Here is a 22,062-nt window from a genome sequence, read left to right on the forward strand (position 1 = left end):
CCCCAGTGCCAGGGGCTCTATGTGCATCCCTGTTCCCCTTTCCCCCCCACCACCACTTGTGTGTGTATATGTATATGTACAAGGGCTGTCAAGCGATTAAAAAAATTAATCATGATTAATCGTGCTGTTAATAATAGAATACCATTTATTTAAATATTTTTGGATATTTTCTACATTTTCAAATATATTGATTTCAATTACAACACAGAATACAAAGTGTACAGTGCTCACTTTATATTATTACTTTTATTTAAAATATTCGCACTGTAAAAAATTAAATAGTCTTTTTCAATTCACCTAATACAAGTACCGTAGTGCAATCTCTTTATCATGGAAGTTGAACTTACAAATATAGAATTATGTACAAAAAATAACTGCATTCAAAAATAAAACAATGTAAAACTTTAGAACCTACAAGTCCACTCAGTCCTACTTCAGCCAATCGCTCAGATAAAACAAGTTTGGTTAAAATTTGCAGATGATGCTTCTTGTTTACAAAGTCACCTGAAAGTGAGAACAGGCGTTTGCATGGCATTGTTGTAGCAGACGTCACAAGATATTTATGTGCCAGATGAGCTAAAGATTCGAATGTCCCTTCATGCTTCTATCACCATTCCAGAGGACATGCGTCCATGCTGATGATGGGTTCTGCTCGATAATGGTCCAAAGCAGAGCGGACCAACGCATGTTCATTTTCATCATCTGCGTCCGATGCCACCAGCAGAAGGTTGATTTTCTTTTTTGGTGGTTTGGATTCTGTAGTTTCCGCATCGGAGTGTTGCACTTTTAAGACTTCTGAAAGCATGCTCCACACCTTGTCCCTCTCAGATTTTGGAGGGCACTTCAGATTCTTAAACCTTGGGTGGAGTGCTGTAGCTATTTTTAGAAATCGCACATTGGTACCTTCTTTGCATTTTGTCAAATCTGCTATGAAAGTGTTTTTAAAACGAACAAAATGGGCCATCATCCGAGCCTACTATAACATGAAATATATGGCAGAATGCAGGTAAAACAGAAGGGGACATACAATTCTCCCCCAAGGAGTTCACTCACAAATTTAATTAATTCTTTTTTTTTTTTTTTTAACGAGCATCATCTGCATGGAAGCATGTCCTCTGGAATGGTGGCCGAAGCATGAAGGGGCATATGAATGTTTAGCATATCTGGCGCATAAATACTTTGCAACATCAGCTACAAAAGTGCCATGCAAACACCTATTCTCACTTTCTCACATTAAAAATAAGAAGCAGGCAGCAGTATCTCCCAAAAACATAAACAAACTTGTTTGTCTTAGTGATTGGCTGAACAAGATGTAGGATCGAGTGGACTTGTAGCCTCTGAAGTTTTACATTGTTTTGTCTCTAAATGAACAAATTATTGGTCTGGGATCTGGTCTTGGAACTAACTGTTGCTGCTGTATGAATGCAGTGGTAAAGGATGTTCCACAGTTCCCATTGTTTCACCATATAATTTCCATTAACATTAATAGGTAAAAACTTCCATGAAAATGAGACTATAGGCCAAATTCACCAGTTTGTCAGGTGAAACTTCATTGCCATTAATGGTATTGGAAGTGCTTGAGCTAACAGTGACTGTTGCCTGTCTCTCTAAAGGTTTCATTGCAGTACTTTCTGTATGGACTCACGTTGCTTTGAGCTAGAGATAGTTTTTTTGAAAATTCGCATTATTTAAAAGGAAAATGTCATTTTTTCCTGAATTAATTATGATACAGTATTCTGAGACTGTCATAAGCTATCCATTTTAATTTTAAACATGCCTGATTGTTTTATAGTGTGTCAAATGTCTTACTAGTTGACTGGACATTTTAATTTATATAACCAAATACTGCCAGAGGAGTAGAACACTTTGATTTCTTGATCTTAATGTTAAAAAATGTTATATTTGAGGACACACACAGATTTTTAGAGAAATAAATTCAATTATTATATCCAATAATTTCAAATAACATACTGGAAATTCAGGTTTTCTACCCAAATGGTATTATAAGATACTCCGTGCATGAAGTACAAGACAACATTAGCACTCTGACATACTTTACATCATTTGGTTTAGGTTTGTCTTAAAGCTATTTTGAAAACTTGTGGGCCAGATTCTTATCTCAATCACATTTATGTAAATCCAGATAAATTTAATTGATTTTCTTTTGGCCTGAGAGTAACATCTGGCCCTGAATAGCTAATATTTATAATTTGTAATATCTGAGATGGAATTTTGTCTTTTCCAGGACCATTTCTTTAGGGAGTTCCTATTCCTTATTTTCATGACTCTGAGCATACTTAATCAGAATGGAGCAGATGGACTGCAAACCCTACCAGCCACTGTCAAAAGTTAAGCATGAAATGGATCTAGCTTATACAAGTTCTTCAGATGAGAGTGAAGATGGGAGAAAACCAAGACAATCCTATGACTCCAGAGAAACTCTAAATGAATATAGCCAAGAACTAAGACTGAACTATAACAGCCATAGCAGAAAAAGAAAAGCTGATGACAAATCCACTCAAGGTACATAACTGATTTTCATTTTCAATAATTATGAAAAGTATCCTACAAGGGCGTTTGTATGTCAGCATGTAAACTTATAATCCTATTACTTTCAAAGGCAGACAGTGATTGCCATTTAAAAGTCACCATTTGGCACCTGCTACCATACTACAGTATCTGAGTTACTGCAATTATTTTCCTAAGTATTTTTCAGCTATCACCTTCCGAAAATACGGACTTACTATGCTGTGTCTCAGACCACAACTTGGCAACTGTTGATAAATGTTGTTGTTGTTAGGTGGTGGCTACTCTTCTTACCAGAACTAACTGGGTAATAGTTATAACTCTTACGTATGCATATGGATTTGCTCCAGTACCAAATTAGCTTTGAGGCTGTAGGTTATCTGTCCATGTGTTTGGAAAGCTTACTGGTAAATTCAAATGCAACAATCCTCTTAAACAAAATGTGTGTAATCCTACAAATAACCAAGTCGTTTACAAACTGAAGGAGAAATAATTTGTTGTAAGGACAAAAGCAAACAATTAACTGTTTTCTTTCTTTCCTTCTTTCTTTCTTTCTTTCTCTTTTTTTAAGCATAGATATAACTCAGGGAAGAACTTGTTCCTATCCTAGAAATCTTTTCAGCACATATACACAAATGGTGCATACAGCTACAAAGCAGTGGTGTTGGGGGAATACAAGGCTATAATTTATTATATATTTGAATACAGAACCTATTCAAATTATTCTGGCCAAAATTTCAGCCAACTATGTTTGACCTGCGAAGAATTACCTTGTCCTGCGAGAATTAAGTGGGTTTGCTTAACTAAGAAATTAGCCCATTTGATATGATTTGAGTTTATCCTCCCTAATGTTATATAGGTTTATTCCTCCGAGAATTGTGTCTTATAAGAAAATTCCACCAATAATCTTGTAGGATTAACTCCTTATGATTTCCTTGCTAGAAATGGTAACGTTTGTATGCATTTCTGCAGCAAGTCATCACACAGCAGATTGTCCTGCTCGCACATGTTCAGGATTGGCCTGTTAGGAATCAGGTTTATTATTTGCAAAAACTGATGTATTTCTTGAAGACTCATGGAGGCATTATGGCTTAATAAGAATGTGTTCTCTATGTTTTTCTTGCCTAGATTAATGTTCAGTTCATTTCTTACGAGATATCGTTGGCGTCTGTCCTGTTTATCTTATAAGCACCTAATTTTTTCTCCTTGAAATTCATACAGTCTTGTCCTGCTGCAAATTACCATAAGACCCCAAGCACATGCATTACAACATCACTATTAAGGTTGGCCTGTTAGCACTTGCTTAATTGACATCCTAAATAGAGATGCTTTCCTGAAATGGAGTCTGTCAATATATTATTATTCAGTGCATATTGGTTCTTATGTAATACTTGTTAATACTTCTGGTATACCTGATAATATATGCTAGTATATTGAGTTGTCTGGATGGAGATAAAATTTTCTTGTCTTACTGGAAATCCTATAATAAAGTTTTCTCTTGTGAGAAATTTAATGCAACATAATTGTCCTAGTCAGTAATTGTATAGGTTTGTTCTGCCAAGAATTACACTGTATATGGGTTTTCAATGCCAGGAATTCATCCCCATATCTTTGTGCTGGCGTAAATCATATTGATTTGTTCTGCCATAAATTCAGCCCATATGTTTGACATGCCAGCTGTCATACAGATTTGAAATATGTAAGTGGTTGCGCAAAGAATTTGTTCAACGAACAAAAGTTAGGCTAAGGAGGCAGAGTTTGCATCTGGCTCCAGAGTTGGGTTAGATAAGCTTCTGTTGATTAAAATCTAACAAGCTTTCAAAAGGCCATATCTTTAATGGTAGAAGTGCTGTGAGATCTAGTGTTCTTAGGGATATCTGCTTTCTTTGCTTGCATTCAAACAAGAACAGAAAAAAAACAGGCCTCTTTTGAGTTATGAGTCTGACCTACTCCAAAGTCCTAAGAGTGTATTTGGAATTTGGAACCTATCAAAATTTTGCTGACATTCTGCATTAGGCATATCTTTAATTTTGCAGCTTTTATTTGTGAAATGTAATTTTTTTTTTTTTGGTAATTACTGTCAAAAGAGGATTGTGAATGTTGTTAGCTTATATTAGTGGAAACCTGGGAAGAAGATAATAATATCCTGCACTGATATATAGCACTATTTTCTGAGGATCTCAATGTGCTTTACAAAAGTGGATAAGTATTATTATCTCTATTTTATAAATAAGGAAACTGAGGCAAAGAGACTGTTACGTAATATATTCATGGTCGCTTAGTGAGTTAATGGCAGAGCCAGAAGTAAAGCTCTTGTCTCTTGACTTTGTCTCCTGCTCCAACCATTAGCCAGCACTGAAGCAAAATGCAGTCTTGAAAAAGTGATGATTAGTGGATTGAAGTGGAGGTAAATTCAGAAGGCCTGTGAATTCCACCCATGTAATGTGTCTTAATAGATAAGGAAAAAGACACATCACAACAGTCATGAATAAAGCGATAATGATCCAAGTTAAAGAGACGGGGCAGAATTGGCTGGACACACTAGATGTATTGATGATTCCTGGTAGGATGCATCTTGATGATTCTGGCATAGAAAAATTTTTCCTTGCAGAATGTATAGTCTATGGATCTTATTCTCATTTCACTTATAACATTTTTATGGCAGCAAAAAACCATTTTCTTCAAGGAGTTACTCTTTATTTACATGAATGTAAATAAGAGAAAACTCTAGTCCTACAGTTTTTGGAGATGCAAAGAAAGAAGCTGTATTCCTTTTAGACTGATGTATACTATTATGAAAAATGCTAGTTTAGAGGAGTGAATTCCAGACAGGACAAGCATCTGGGATTGAGTCACTGGAATGATGAATGTTATTGATCCTTAACAGGATGAACATATGGGGATAAATTTCTAGTTAGCCAAACTTTTATATATTTTCCGGCAAGAGAAATATATTGAGCTTCATTATGGGCCAGGCAAACTGATATTATTCCATAGTGCAGGAAGAAAAAGCAGCATATATTTGCTGGTAAATTTGTGTGAAAAAATTAGCATAGCTAGCCATACTGGAAAACAAAGGTTTTAGAATGTGTCACAAAAGATTTGGCATTGTCTATTCCTAACCAGAGGGTCACATAAGATTTCTTATTTGTAGGACAAAAACTAGAGTATGAGATCACTAGCAGGGCAAATAAAATGAAGAAACTTGTATAAATTCCCTTTTGAACAGCTGAACTGGGCTAAATGTGTGTAATAAAGGCCTAATTCTTATTCAAGCAAAACCCCCATTGACCTCAGTAAGTGTTGCCAAAGTAAGGACTTTAGATTTTGACCCTCTAGTTTCCAGACCAGTTTTATTCTAAGCCCTAATTTCTGCCTGCTTCTGATGCTCTGTCAGAGTCTCACTATAGCAGTTTTATGACTGATATTCATTTAGAAGTGTTCTAATTCTACAATGCAATAGAGGTTAGAGAGGAAACCTAGTTATGGAGAATGCAGTTTCAGTTACGCTTTGAGTTCAAATTTATACGTACCAAGAATGAAGATTTAAACATATGGAACTTGGATTTCATGTGACCAGTCAGAAATAGTTTTATTTATCTGCAAAGACATGAATATAAGGCATGCTGACAAGTCTTGGCAAGAAATCGTCATGTCAGGAAAATGTCATTGTGCCTTTTTGTCATCTGTAAACTGGAACTAGCTTGACTTACACAATGGACCAAATTCTGCTCTCATACTGGTATAAATCCACAGTGAGTTCATTAAGGTCAAAAAATTTTCTCCATATTCTACTAGTGAGCATTTGGCCCATGTATAGTATGCACTGTTTGTTTCGAATGCTTTATTTCTCACGGTGCTTCTGAGGGACCTGTAAAAGTAAAGAGGCTAATTTTTAGTCAGCTTTTCCTCTAAATACATCACATACGTAACGCTAGAATATATTCTCACTTACTTGAAATATAAGGTTACAGCCCTAATTCATGAGCCTTATATCATCCTGTCCCACAGAAACTTGCATCGAAGACCAAAGAAGAAGAAGAAAATAGTACAGTTGTAAAGTCTAGGCTTCCTGCTACATCATTTCTTTTAAGGAGTGTGTTGCTGCACAGTAGCTTTACTTCTTTTGGCTACCTGCTTGCACCTACCTACCATCTAGCGCAATGGTTCTCAACCAGGGGTACGTGTACCCTCAGGGGTATGCAGAGGTCTTCCGGTGGGTACATCAACCCATTTAGATATTTGCCTAGTTTTACAACAGGCTACATAAAAAGCATTAGTGAAGTCAGTACAAACTAAAATTTCATAGACAATGACTTGTTTTTACTGCTCTTTTTACTATATACTGAAATGTAAGTACGATATTTATATTCCGATTGATTTATTTTATAATTATATGGTAAAAATAAGAAAGTGAGCAGCTGTTCAGTAATAGTGTGCTGTGACAATTTTGTAATTTTATGTCTGATTTTGTAAGCAAGTAGTTTAAGTGAGGTGAAACTTGGAGGTATGCAACACAAATCGGACTCCTGAAAGGGGTACAGTAGTCTGGAAAGGTTGAGAGCCGCTGCTCTAGTTTATGATGGACTTGATTCCCCCAACAGAAGTTCAATGTGATGAGTAGCTCCCTCCCTTATCTGAGAGTTTCTGGATCACTGTTTTCATATAGAGGGGAGTATCTGCAGACTCTGAAGAAGACAGATGATACCACTTAGGCTTGGTCTACACTACAGAGTTAGGTCAACATAAGGCAGTTTATGTCATCCTAACTATGTCAGTGTCTACATTACAGCCTTGTCTACACTAACAAGGTAAGTCAATCTAAGTTACACTTATTAAGTTACATAAGTTACATAACTTAACTTGACGTAGCTTAGATCAACTTACAGCGGTGTCTGCACTGTGCTAGGCTGACGGGAGACGCTCTCCCATCAACACAGCTTCCATGTCTCGTTGAGATGGAGTACTGAAATCGACAGGAGAGCATTCTCCCATGGACTTATTATGTCTTCACCAGACTTGCTAAATCGATTTAGCTCATAGAGAATACAAGCCCTAATTGCCCTACTACACCAACATAATAACTCCATCTCCCCCAGGGTGACAGTTAGTTAGTTGACATTGTCTGTATAGACATTGTGTTACTTACATCTGCTGTTGGCTGTCATTCTTGTCCACTGGAGCCTTGAAATGGACAAGAAAGCTGACTACTGGCTCCCCAGTCAGGCTGTTGTGGGGTCTCGTCTCCAAGGCTGCCACCCAGGGTCTTGGATTAGGCTGCCATCGAGGCTCTCCGCTCCCCACTAGCATGACCAGACTCTGGGCTTGGATCTTCCTGCTGGAGGCGATAATTTCCTGGACAGCTTCCCCACAGCTCCTGTTGGGGATGGGGAGGCGAGAAGCCCCAGGTGGCTGCCTGCCTCCACTCCCGGTGGGGAACAGGGAAGAAAAAAGCCCCCCACTCCCAGTGGGGAACAGGGAGGTGAGAAGTCCCGGAGGACAGCGGGGCTCCCGTTGGGGAGCTGTGCAGAACTGAGTGTCCTGGCTCTCAGCTGCCCATGCTTCCCCTCTTCAGTTGGTGGAAGCGCTCCTGGTGAGGATGTGTACCACCAACAGAAGGAAGCTAGTGTCAACTTAAGATTGTAGTATAGACATGACAAGATTTGGCTAATAATTGTGCAGTTTTCATTCCTTCTATGTGTAAAAATTGTGGTAGGGAAACTTGTAGGTTTTTTTGTGTCTTGATTTTAAAAAATGTTTTAGCAATGCTTTTCTTCACCAGAATGAAAATAAGAAAATAAGGAATAAATAGACCTTTCTTTTCCCCCGAGCCTGAAATTGGTTCTTACTTTCTAGGATCACAGCATCCCACAAGGGTTTCATAAAACATCTATCAGCAATTCTGTCATGCTGCACTTTTAATGATACCTATAAACTCACTAAAATTGCCAGTTACTTATCAGAAATACTATACCCTCCTTTATAAGTATTGTTTTAATCAAACAAGGGAGTATACAAGGGAGAGAAGAAAACCCAGGAAAATCCACAAGACATATGAGCACATTTAAGTCATTTAACAAAGTATCACTGATCACAGTGCATTTTCCATCCTATGCTAATAAATCAAACAGAAGGCATAAAACATATGTTCTGCCTTCCAAATAAAGAATAACATAAACCCAGTTTGCAGTGTGCTAATGTAAAAGGAAATCTAATTTCCATTCTCTTCTCAGATGCACTAATTTTTAGCAGAATAAAAATGTCAGAAAGCTTACCAGTCAAAAACAGAGTGACAGAGTAACCTAGTCTCAGTCACCAATTTCAGTATACATCAGTTCTTCCAGGAACACTCAACCAACTTCAAAAGTCTCTTCAACAATCTTAGGATCTGATGGTTTTCCAGCCGCCCTAGTAAGTGACACATCTTGGTTTAGAATTCTGTTTTTCAGAGTATGCCAATGATCTCAGAAAATCTATAACATGCCATTACTAAACAAGGAGAGGCACAGCCTCTCTGACACTTCTAAGTGCTTTGGGAAGATCTATCAGAAATGGATGCAGAAGTCTGAACTAATGACAAGGAAGAACATTGAAAAAAAATGACTGGAATATAGTATGTAGGACATAGAATGAAGTAAACAACTATGCAATTGTCCCTGAGGCCAACTTCTTATACATATATTCTTGTTAATTGCCTTTTCTGTCAGTTCTTTTGACAAAAGAAGAGAGTTGTCTTATTTTCTGGAATTGGGAATAAAATCAAATTTGCTTTTCTTCTTGTTTCACCAGACACTGTTGGAGCCAGATAACCTTTCTCCCTGAGTCCCTGTTTCTTGATCATATATTTTGTACCCCCCAAATACAGAAATATCAGGAACCAGCTCTGCCAGAAAAAGACATTACCTGAATTAAATATAGTTCTACAGCATGGTGGGTATATCATAGGTCAGTTAGAGATTACATTTCATATTAAGATTCAACTGCTTCAGAACTTAAAAGTGGAGATTTATTTGAAGTAAATCACACACATTAATTAAAATCCCAGGATCTGATTTTCAGAGACGCTCCATTCTTTGTAGCTCCTGTAAACTTTGGTTTCAATTGCAGGTGCTCAGCAAATCCGTTTCCCATTGTCTGTGTGATTTATTAAAAATGCTTTGCAAGTCAGTGGAAGCACCTTAGCAAACCAAAAGAAAGGGATGGAAGGAGTATGACCGAAGAATTTATGCCAATTGTTCAACATCTTAGTATTGACTTTTTTTCTGGAATTCAATGATGTGATGGGGGTGAATAGCAAAGACGGCTGCTACAATCAATTAATGCTGTTAGGAATTTGCTCAGTTGTAAGATTAGTGAGTCAAATAACATTGGTATATATTGTTGTGAGCTGCAAACCTGAGCCACTTACATTAGAGTATGGCTACATTCTCTGTATGTGTCATTCTTTACATTACGGTATCCAAATGACTTGTGTACAGCAGCTAGCTAGTCAGATGTCTTGAGTTAAACTTTGTCTTTAAGAACATGCTGTTAAATATTTCCCGCTTTATTTAAGATTTTCATACCTGTATCCTTTAGAGAAAGGGCAGGTTCCATAAGTTCTCTCTGGAGATGAAATCAAAGTTCACTTAAAGTTTGAGACTGAAAAAAAAAGTAGGTGAAAATATAAATAGTTTTGTGAAAGTCACCAGTACACAATGTAAGCAATAATTAAAATGGTAATATGAACAATGTAGCTAGTGGATCATGGAAAGCTGTGGAGAAGAATTCCCTTTTTATGTGAAAGAAGATACATAAGATAATGTTGTCCCTACCCATTGCAAAGAGTAGTGACAACATATATGCAGGAACTAGGGACAATCCCAATTCCTTAGCTCAAGGGAGTAAAAAAAAATTGCTGTCTACTTGCACCCTTCAGAGTGAAGAGAAGACAGGGTCATGCTGCTGATTCCTACCTCCCCTAACCCATCACTTGCATATCAGACTACAGAGTTATCTTGGCAAACTGGGATAATGCAGCATTTGTACTCCCCCATGTGCTGGGGAGCAATTATTGTGCCTCCTAAAGCACATTCTTTCCCAGAGCTCTCCTTGGGGCAGACTGAGAACTCCACACCTCCAGCCACATGTGCTATTGGCTGAATGGTTTAATGTGGACCTTGATAAATGGCTTTAGTAGAATTGTTCTCTTTATCAAAAGGACCTGGTCCTATGGCCTGCTCCAGTTTCTTCATACTGTTCCAACAACTCCCATGAGGCCAGAAAGCTGACTTAAACAGCCAGCTGTGAACTCTCTCGGTGTGAGAGAGTTCCTAGGTGGCATGAAGTCAGCCATACCTTCACAGCCTCCATAGCTTAAAGGGTGAGCTGGGGAGGGGAGGAAATGTGGGCAGAACACCTTGTGCTCCAAAGACTATATAAAGGAATGGTGCATAGAAAGAAAAGGAGAATCTCTGTCATATCCTAGCATCAGGGCCAAGTTCCTGGATTCCATGAAGATGGGGTACTCTTACAAAATATAATCTACATGCTGATTTATGTTTCATGTAATATTAAAATACAGTCAAATCATACAAAACAATTACTTCTTGCTAAAGTCCTTTAAAGCAAATCAACTTCATGCACTTAATACAAGGGGAATATCAAAGAGAAAAACTAACAATGGCTATTGAATAAGCCAAATAAATACAGGCATGCACATTTCATAATAAAGAAGTTCTTATAACTTATTTTTCAAGCATTAAAGTTGCTGAAGTTCTTAGGTTGCTGCACAACAACAGAATAAAACAAGCAGCTTCACAAAACTAAGAACGGCCAATCTAAGGTCATTCCACTACCTTGTAGTATGTATATCTAATCACGACGAGTTAGGTATAATGTGATCACAATCGCTCAAGCTAGTGAAAAAACATGTTGCTGCATTTTGAACGATCTGCAGTAGAAGTGTCTTGCTGTAGGGAATAAACGTAATCAAACCTCATTCTTTCAAAAGCACGTACTGCTGTTGAAAGGTCATGATGAAATAAAAAAGGGATGCAGCCCTTAAAACATGAGATACAAGAATTCGACGATGTACCCCATGTCCCTGTAGGCACAGATGTAACACACAGGCATCTGTGTCTTGACATCTAATCTAAGCTTAGACACATACAGTATCAATGGGACTATGGCAGTTGAAATCCAGGGCTATGCTGATCATCATGTGACCAAAGACTTCTAGGCTGCTTTGAAAGACTTTTATGGTCTTATACATACCATTACTGTACCTTTGAAGAGTGTGGACAGCCTAACACTTATCACTGACAAAGGAGAAATCTTTTGGAGCATTTCAGTTACCTTTAGAACACCCTTCCAACATCACAGACAAGGCCTTAATAAGAGTAGTGGATCAGCCAACACCGTAATTACAGCATTAGTGCAGTCCTGCTCCTTGACAAAGTCAGCGCTGAGAATCAGTGCCGGGAAGCACTGCAGAGTTTCTGGATCTGATGGTATTCCTGCAGAAATGTTCAAGTTTGGAGGTGAAATCCTGCTAAGGGAACAGCATGGCCTATTTTTAGTACAGTATATGGAGAACTGAAGACATATCACAAGACTTCAAAAACACCACCATTGTCACTGACTGGCTATGGTACTTGTGGCGGTATTTCATTACTTTCCCTCACCAGAAGGGTTCTGACTAGAGTACTCTCTGATTGTTTGGTATGCAACATTGTTAATCGCATGCTACTGGAGTCATAATGCGGTTTTAGGCTAACACAAGGAACAGCAGACATCATATTTGTAGCCCATCAGATGCAGGAGAAATGCAGAGAATAGAAACACAACCTTTACACACTGTCTTTATTGACCTGGCTAAAGCATATGACATGCTCAGTAGAACAGGCGTTGGCAATTATTGTGTAAGTTTGGTTGTCCAGAAAAATTCACCAACATTCTGAGGCTATTTTGCAGTGGAATGCTTGAATGAGTTTGCGTACATGGTGTTCTGTCTGACCAATTTCCTATTACTAATGACATTAAGCAGGGCTGCGTAATTGGTCCACTTGTTTACTCTTCTATGCAGCATTGCTTGATGATGCTACAAGAGACCTGAATGCTGGTATCTGGATACGTTTCCGATCCTCTGGAAAATTATTTTATGTGAACAGGCTGCCATCTTCCACAATGGTCTTTGAGGCAATTTCATGAACTGCTGTTGGCCAGTGATGGTGCTCTAGAGGAACATGCTCTAGAAGATATACAGTTGATTAAAGACAGATTCACAGAGTCTGCAGAAATGTGTAGGCTGACAATCTGAAAAAGATAGCAGTCATATATCAACCTGCACAAGGGAAACCCTACACAAAAGCAAAAGTCACCATCAGAAACACACAGCTAACTGCTGCTACAGACTTATCTTGGTAGTATTTTGTCCAATGATGTTTCTTTAGACAAGAAGCTCACAAGTGGTGTCAACAAAATGAGTTCATCGTTTGCTGTAATATCAGACAGAGTTTGGCAACAACATGGTGTTAAGCTTCAAACCAAGTTAAAAGTCTATAAAGCAGTTGTGCTGTCCAACTTGTTATATGGGTGAGAGAGCTAAATCTGCTATAAGCATCACATTAAGCTTCTACATAAGTTCCATTTATGACATCTGCATGCTATGTTCTGTATCTAATGGAAGGATAAAAAGTTACCAATAATTGACTGTATCAGTCACACCATAGGGCAGGGTTCTCAAACTGGGGGTCAGGAGGTTATTAAATGGGGGGTCACAAGCTGTCAGCCTGCAACCCAAGCCCTACTTTGCCTCCAGCATTTATTTTGGTGTTAAACATATAAAAAAGTGTTTTTAATTTTTAAGGGGGGTGGGTCACACTCAGAAGCTTGCTATGTGAAAGATACAAAAGATTGAGTACCACTGCCGTAGGGATTGATGCCATCCTTATTGCATCACAGTTAGGGTGGGCTGGTAATGTGTTGAGACTGAGTGACACCAGAATGTCAAAGCAGTTGCTGTATGGTGAACTGAAAGTGGGCAACAGCATACAAGGTGGCCACAAGAAATTTGTAAAGGACACACTGAAGCATAATGTGAAACAGTGCAACATTGACATTGACAGGTGGGAGTTGTCAGCAACAGACAGATCACTCTGGCAAGCAGTAGTCAACGATGAGGTTACTTAGTTCGAGATTCACTGCTGTATTGATTTTGAGGCACAGAGGCTGAGTCGTAAACAGCAGCTGACTCAGCAAGCACAGACTGTAATCATAGAATTGTAGGACTAGAAGGGACGTCAAGAAGTCATCTAGTCTAGTCCCCTGCACTCATGGCAGGAATACGTATTATCTAGACCATCCCTGACACGTTTTTGTCTAACCTGCTCTTAAAATTCTCCAATGATGGAGATTCCACAACCTCCCTGGGCAATTTAATCAAGTGCATAACCACCCTGACAAGAAGGTTTTCCTAATGTCCAACCTAAACTGTCCTTGCTGCAATTTAAGCCCATTCCTGCTTGGCCTATTCTCAGAGGTTAAGGAGAACAATTTTTCTTCCTCCTCCTTGTAACAACCTTTTTTATGTACTTGAAAACTGTTATCATGTTTCCCCTCGGTGTTTCCCCTCACGAAAGCTTATGCTCAAATAAATTTATTAGTCTTTAAGGTGCTACAAGTACTCCTTTTCTTTTTTCAAATGATTAAATTTTATAGTAAGATCTTAATCTTTTCAGAATAGCATAATTTAACTAAAAATACCAAAGAATTGGATTTCTCAGTCATTTCTTAGGATTCAATGCAAATTCAGATAATTGTAATGATCAATCATTTACTGGTGTGTTAATTTCTTAATGCATTCAATTAATCAGCAGCAGGTTTTTTCTAATTCTAAAGTGGGGAAACTTAATTCTCTTTTTATGGATTAATTGTAGAAATTTACTTTTGGCATTTGACAAACGGACTTGTATAGCTTCTTTCTGTAATATTCAAGATATGGGTAAGTAATAAAAGTAAACAATTCATACTAAGTGGAAACACAATTAACTGTTATACAAAAGAAGTGGTTTCCTTTTGCAAATGTCTTGGTAGTCTATAAAATGTACAAGCGATTCTTTAGAGCTTATATGATGATCAAAATAGACTTGACGTGTACTTTAAACATTTAGAAGGAATTAGATGCTGGAAATGCACAACTTTTTTTCCCCTTCAAAGACATACATGTAGTTAACAAAACTGACTAGTTAGGTCTCTTTCTTTTCTCTGTGATTCAGAGAAACAACCCTATGACACTTTGTATGTAAAGGACCCAGCTCTGCTCCCATTTTGTTGAAGTCAATGGCACTTTGTTATAGACCTCCTTTTCATGCTCTGGAATATAGTCTCTTCTTGTACATACTCTTAACTGTCATCAGTATTAGCGAAAGAAAGAGACCCATAATTATTGAAATAGTTTTTCATAGGCAAGCATAGAATCATGTATTATTTTTATACAGTTTAGTTCTGCTAGTATCAGGAATTAATTGTAAAATCTAGGCAGTGTAATTTATAAAATATTATTAGAACCATTTTTGTCTTGATTGGTCTGTAAAGCTGGAGGCCTGTGGTTACCATGAGATAAAGGGAGAGAAATATTGCCTAAAAATAGCTTTCTCCATGGATGATTGTCACTTTGATTTTAAGTTCCAGTATTGTAGGAATGGAAGGTACTGGGTCATGGCGGCTCTGGTCAGCACTGCCAACCGGTCCATCAAAAGTCCCGTCAGCGGTGCTGCCCGGCTAAGGCAGGCTAGTCCCTATCTGTTCTGACACCACGCTGCACCCTGGAAGCACCCAGCAGCAGATCCGACTCCTAGGTGAGGTGTGGGGGGCACAGGGCTCCGTGGGCTGCCCCCACCCCGAGCACTGGCTCCGCACTCCCATTGGCCAGGAACCAGCCAATGGGAACTGGGGGGCAGTGCCTGCAGGCGAGAACCGTGCGGAGACACTTATGCACCTGCACCTACAAGCCGGACCTACTGCTGGCTGTTTCTGGGGCACAGCGCAGTCCATGGTGCCAGGACAGGCAGGAAGCCTACCTCTGCACCCCTGCTGTGCCGCTACCGGGAGCCACCTGAGGTAAGTCCGCACCCCAACCCTGTGCCCCAATCCCCTGCCACAGCCCTGAGCCCCCCAAACCCGGAGCCCCTTCCTGCACCCTAAATGCCTCATCCTCTGCTCCACCCTAGAGCCTGCACCCAGAACCCTGATGCCCTCCCGTACCCCTGCCCCAGCCCTGAGCCCCTCCCACATTCCAAACCCGTCATCCCCAGCTCCATTGGGTCACTGGCATCAACAATTTTTTCAACTGGGTCACCAGAAAAAAATTTGAAAACCACTGTTGTAGGCAATACCAGGGCTAATGAGCGAGGACATTGAATCCTCTTTGAATCTCCCCTTTCCAGTGTTAAAAAGCTTCTATTTCTAGCCCTTTTGACATGATGTATAACATCGGATATTTAAAACTGTCACGAGTGGTAGAATTAATCTTAATCTGACTCCAGGGCAAAGTGGAGAGGAGATAGCAAAAGGACAAGGCATTTTCTCCTTCATCTTTTTTTCTGCATTTTCTTCTTTCAGTGTCTGTTCCCCCTTCAGTCTCTCCCTTCTTCTCACTTATCTTTCCTATCAGTTCTTTCCTTCCTTTTCTTTACTGTAACTCAAACCATCCTTTCACTCCACATCACCTCAAATTACTGGCAAAGGAAAAAAATGACAAAGCAGAAGAGTAAAATGATTGATTGTTTAGTATAAACGTTTCTTTGTTCAACTTGAATATGTTGAAAAGTACATAATGCTTAGTATCAGAACAAATACTTGCTTAGGAAATTTGAGCCTTAGGTTTTAGCAGAATTGTCCACTTATGAAACTAGCTGTGGGAACAATTCTCAGTGATCTTGTGCATGATCTATGATTTCTAGCTGCTTCAGGCTTCAGGGTCATAGCACTGAAAACCTGTTGTCCAAAAGTTAGTTCTTTGTTCAGTTTTTGGCCTGGCAGAAGAAGTAGGTATATTATGATGACAATGTGTAACGGGGTGCACTCACTTCTTGTGAGCACCCCCTTGACCTGCACACACTCGCACTCTCTCTCTCTCTTTCTCTCTCTCTCTGACAGTCCCTCCTCTGGGATAGAGCAGCGCCCCAGGGCTCCCTCCCGAAGACCATGTCTTTCCCCCTCTTGGGGCTTCCTGGCTACAGCTCTCCAGCTGGGCCACTATAGTTCAGTTCTCCCCTCTGGGGTGCCTCACTGTTCAGGCCACTTCCCCAGTGGCTAATGGGAGCTGTGGGGGATGCCCACTACTCCAGGTCTCAGCCCAGGGACCCTGTATATAGCAGCTATTGGCTGTGTCCCTTTATCTAAGTCAGACTGCTGCTCTAATTCCCTGGGCCACTTCCCCATAGCCCTGTGTCATCTTCAGCCGTACCTCAGGACCTCGTCCTGATGGAGTCCCCGCAACCAGCTCAGGGCTGCTTCTTGCTCTCCCTGGCTTCTGGCAGCACTACCTGTAGCTCTGTCAGCCAGCTCTGTCAGCCAGCCGCATTCCTACAGTTCCAGCAAAAAACTGAACTCCCTTTGGCCTGCAGCTCTTCTTCCACTAGACTGCTGGGCCCTGATTGGCTGTGTCCCTCACAGACACTCTGGGCAGCTTGCAGGACCCTCTCCACTGCCTTTTTTTGGGTTGGGGTGCGGCTGGCCTCCAGCAGGGGGCCTGAGAAGGTCTGGTATACGCCATCACACAATGATATGAACATTTTGCATTTATTAGTTACCTCTGTCTGTACTGAAAGTAGCATATGTGAGGTTTTATATTGTGTGTTGCTGAGTGCTTTGACTGAGTAACTGAGATTACAGGTGCATGCATCTTATATACTGTAGAAGCGTACACTTGTAGAAGTGACAAGGTGAGTGAGGTAATGCTTTTTATTGGACCAACTTGTGTTGGTGAAAGAGACCAGCTTTCAAGCTGCACAGTCTTTTTCAGGTTAGGTAGGACTGTAAGAGTCATAGGGTTTCATTCTTCTATCACTTACACTAGTTTTACACTTGTGATTTTCCTGATTTCAACAGAGTTACTTCTGATTTACATCAGTATAAGTAAGAGGAGGATCATGATTACTTGGAACATTTCTTCACATATAATAAGGATAACAGGAAACATAACATAGCTTGTACCAAGAATTTGCAGAGTGTAAAAGTGTATTGAAACCATACTATTGGAGCTTTAAAAAAGAAAAAAGTTTATTTACAGTGATTATCGAAGGATCAGTCCTGCTTTCAAATATAGGGGCACAACTCCCACTGATATCAATGAGATTGTGCCTCTGTATGTAAGGTTGGAATATGTTTGAATTTTGAATAGTGAGTACTGAATATTCACATCAAACTGTTTGCAGTCAATCCTTAGAGTAAAAATATTTGAGGAAAAAATTCAAATACATTTGAATAATGAATAATTTCAATGAAATTATGGCCTGCTCACTGATACTGCATGAACAAAAAAAGAAGCTATGTTCAACAGATGAAATGTGTATTATAAATGATTTATTCAGCTTTGTATTTAGTTTGTGGGCCTGATTCCCAAGGACCTCCATGATGTGAGTTTAAAAATGTCCTCTTGGTTGTTTGTTTTTTAAATTGTAGTACCATTATTAGAGGTTGGCTTTCTTCCCATAAATGGTACACTCAGAAAATCAACTGGCTTGGACTACTTGGATATTCAAAGTGACTCCAAGGGTCCAGCATAGATGGTGATTTGTTGTGCATGCAACATTTAATGAAAGGTGAATGTTACAGGTCTGCAGTTTGGGGCCACCATAGCTTTACATAACAGTTTTGAAAGGAAACATGTACAGAGTGTTTCTTTCTTCTTTCATTCCCATTCTATACTTTTTTCCCATGTTAGGCTCCGTCGCTCAAGTCTATTTCATTACTCCACACTGGCACTCTTGTTCTTGTCTGGTTGTGAAGAGTCGGGGTCTCCTAGGTATTTCCATTTGCTTTCTGTATTATTCCTTTAAAAATGCAAGAAGAAGCCGTCTTACACAGATAAGTGTCTCCTTTTTCTAGACTTTTGTAGTTCAGTAGTTTTCCAGAAAAGAAATATATTCAAGGACAAATATTCCTTAGGTTTCTGATTACATTGTATAAATCAATATTGTATGTAGAAAATGTCACTTTAGTTTTACCTCTTATCTGCAAAAATCTGAAAACTGAAGAAGGAACAGTCATTTACTAAATGATGGTCCAACTCCAGATGGTGTTGCACCTATAAAGAGGGACAGGTGAACTGACGCAACTGCTTTCCTGTTTGTCTTACCATCACTCCAATTGTGCTCTCCACTTGATGTCACTGCTATTATTATGCAGCCTAGCCTGACCCCTCTGTGCTGTTGCTGCTGGAACATAAGTGTCACTCCATCAGCAACCTCTTCTGTGTTTTATGCTCTGGTACCCAGTCCCTGGGTACCAAGACAGTAGGGCATGATAGCATTATGTCAATTCTGCGCTTTATCCCCGTATAGGGTGACCTTTCAGACATTACGTCTCATGATTTTCTTTTCAACATATTAACCTGAGAGTGGGGGATCCCAGCTTGTGCTATGTGGTATCGCTGCTAGTTATTCCTGGAAGGAGTGATAGGTTATGTAAATTGTTGGTTAAATCAATGTCTGAGGGTTCTTTCCTTGTGGCATGTGGGTTTGGTCTATTAGAATGCCCAGTCTCATTATACCAGATTTAATGATAATTAAATATAGCACCTTGCATGCAGGTGAAGGGCTGGTTAAGCCTACTACAGTACACAAATGGTCTCTATGATTGTGGGGGAAGTCAGTGGCATTATGGGATCCACCATCACCTCCCTGCCTTCCAAACAACTCCAAGAACCTTCTACCTTTGAAAATTCTATCAACGTCATTAAACAAGACATACCCAAAGAGGCAACAACTTTAAATGTTCACTTTAATCTGTCCTTACTGACTTCTGCCGTTTGCTGATGGTGCAGCCTTCTGACTAGCTGAGTTGAGTAACTAGGGCTATACCTTTTTTCATGCATTGGCCATAAATAGTTTTCCCTTTTCCATGTTTATATGTTTGCACTCTGATTTAGGTGATATTTTTGGTCAGTTGAATGCTTAGTCTTGTATATAGTTCTATTTGACTCTTCAAATTTGTGAAGTATTTTAAAGTTTTTCAGGGGATTGATTGTATGGATTAAAAAAACAGTAAAAATCTTTTCACATCATCTGTAGTAATGGGATTGCTTTGGCTTGTTGGTTGAATGAAATAATGTTGCTAACAAACACAAGTATGCATATCTTGGTATAATTTTATGACTGCTTCAGAGGAATTTTGGGGAGTAAAATGTTTTTCAATTTTAATGCATAATAAATCCCACAGAAGATAAAAAGGAGAGTAAATTATGTTCTTTTTAACTAATAATTTTAGTTTATTTTTATTTATTTTTTTATTTATTTTTTTATTTATTTTTAATTATTATTTATATATAAAAAATATATTATCAAGATTAACAAAAGTTGTAAATAAAAAGAAACTGCAACAGCAATAGTATTGATAAAAGGACATCAGTCACATATGAAAAGGCCAAAAATTCAATAAAAAATAATCTACCTTTTGTGTTAGAAGTGTTTTGTATGTTTGGTAACATTTATAGCAAAGTTTATAACGTTTCATAATTACATAGTATTGTTCTTTTTAAAAATTGCCCTGAAAACCAGCTTCACAAATTTGTCAGATATGACTCTAGAAGTCTAGTCAAGCAGACTAATGAAATAAACTTTGTCTCCTTTTATACAGCAAACTTCCTACTGTCTCTCTCTTAGAAATGGTTATTAGACAAGTATTGCAGGATTGGGCCCTGTATTTTCCTGCTCCCCAGTCCTAAAACTCCTATTTATGTATTTTATAGTTAGAGATACAAAAAGTGAACCTGCCGACATATCCTTCTGTCTTCTGGTGGAAAGTGGCTTAATATCTGTACTGATGACTACATGGACTCTTTTAACAGTGTTTGTAGTGTCTTTGAATCTAGTTTAGTATGTACTTGCTCACACTCTTATTAAAGGTCATACTTGGGACCTGGCATTTCCCTGGGGCCTTTTGGAGTTCTGAGTGCTCTTTCTTCTGTGTTTCTTTTCTGATCACTTTTTAATTACATTTAGAATTCCATTTATGTCACTGTCTCCTTCACCTCAATTAGTTCACTTCCTACTCTGTCAATTTTTTATAAGGTGGGACAAAATACTGCAAGTGATACACAACTCAAGTTCTTATCTGCTCGAGCCAGACTTTTCTGCAGGTATGGAAGAGTTTCCAGGGTTAGTATAGGCTAATTTGTTACTGAGCTATGTTACCTTTTTGATTGATTTATTTTCTTTGGGTTAGAGTACTCTCTGCTGCTGTGGAGGCTCAGAACTTGATTCTTGCAAGTATCATTGATCAGACAGTTCCTTGGCAGAACCAGGAATTATGGCAAAAGTTCAGAAGTCTCCGAGGTGCACAGCTGGACATTGGGACATAAGAGCAGAAAGTAAAGGATGAAGCAATAATGGAAGGCCACTAGGCTGCACGTTTTCTCTCCTACCTCAAAATCCCATGCTACTCAATATCAGAAATTTTTAAATTATATATGGGTACCCACTAATACAGAGGCGGGATGTGGCCCGCAGGATTTTTCGGCCCGGTCCCCTGAGCTCCTGGCCTGGGGGGCTAGCCCCTGGCCTCTCCCGCCCAGCCTCAGCTCACTGCGCCGCCAGCACAATGCTCTGGGCAGGTGTGGGGGGGACTGCAGAGCCCGGCCTGACCCAGTGCTCTGTGCTGCGCGGCTGTAGCACCGCCCTCCACCAGTGCTCCAGGCAGCGCGGTGAGGGAGCAGGGTGGGTTGGATAGAGGGCATGAGGGTTCAAGGGGGTGTCAGGGGCTGGGGGTATGGCTAGTGTTCGGGGTGGTCAGAGCACGAGGAAGAGGGGGGTTGAATGGGGGCAGGGTTCCCATGGGGGGCAGTCAGGAATGAGAGGAGGGGTTGGATGGGGCGGTGGGGGGCAGTCAGGGGACAGGGAGCAGGGGGTGGTGGATGGGGCAGGAGTCCCCGGGAGGGCCGTCAGGGGGTAGGAAGCAAGGGGGGTCAGATAGGGGTCGGGATCGGCCCTCCATACAATTTTGGAAACCCGATGTGGCCCTCGGGCCAAAAAGTTTGCCCACCCCTGTACTAATACATCATCCATTCATCTTGTATTTTTCATGGTCTAGTACATTTCGGACAATTTACTTCACTTTCTAATTCTTTGACTTGTCATGGTTTCTCTAGCTAATTTATTCAAACGTTTATAGTTTCCTGTACCAAGGTATCTCTCAAGCCAGTGATCTACCTGCTATGGTTATTATCAGTACTTTTGAGTTTCCTGACTTAAAACTAAACACTCTTGAAGAATCAACTAAAATTATTTTGGACTATGGTAAACTTCATGTTATTGGTGGCCTTTTTCCTTCTCA

The 22,062-nt window shown here is 39.6% G+C and overlaps 1 protein-coding gene across 1 annotated transcript in view; it reads left to right on the forward strand.

The window, feature by feature from the left end:
* Positions 1-22,062, forward strand: part of TENM1 (teneurin transmembrane protein 1) — a 535,025-nt gene that overhangs the window by 150,763 nt on the left and 362,200 nt on the right. The window contains exon 4 of the mRNA XM_084638540.1: positions 2,246-2,523. Within this exon, the coding sequence (XP_084494666.1) occupies positions 2,307-2,523 (217 nt within the window). The 5' untranslated portion in view covers positions 2,246-2,306. The remainder of the gene's footprint in view (positions 1-2,245; positions 2,524-22,062) is intronic.

The sequence above is a fragment of the Lepidochelys olivacea genome, assembly GCF_965140295.1.
Source record: "Lepidochelys olivacea isolate rLepOli2 genome assembly, chromosome: 9".
NCBI lineage: Eukaryota > Metazoa > Chordata > Testudines > Cheloniidae > Lepidochelys > Lepidochelys olivacea.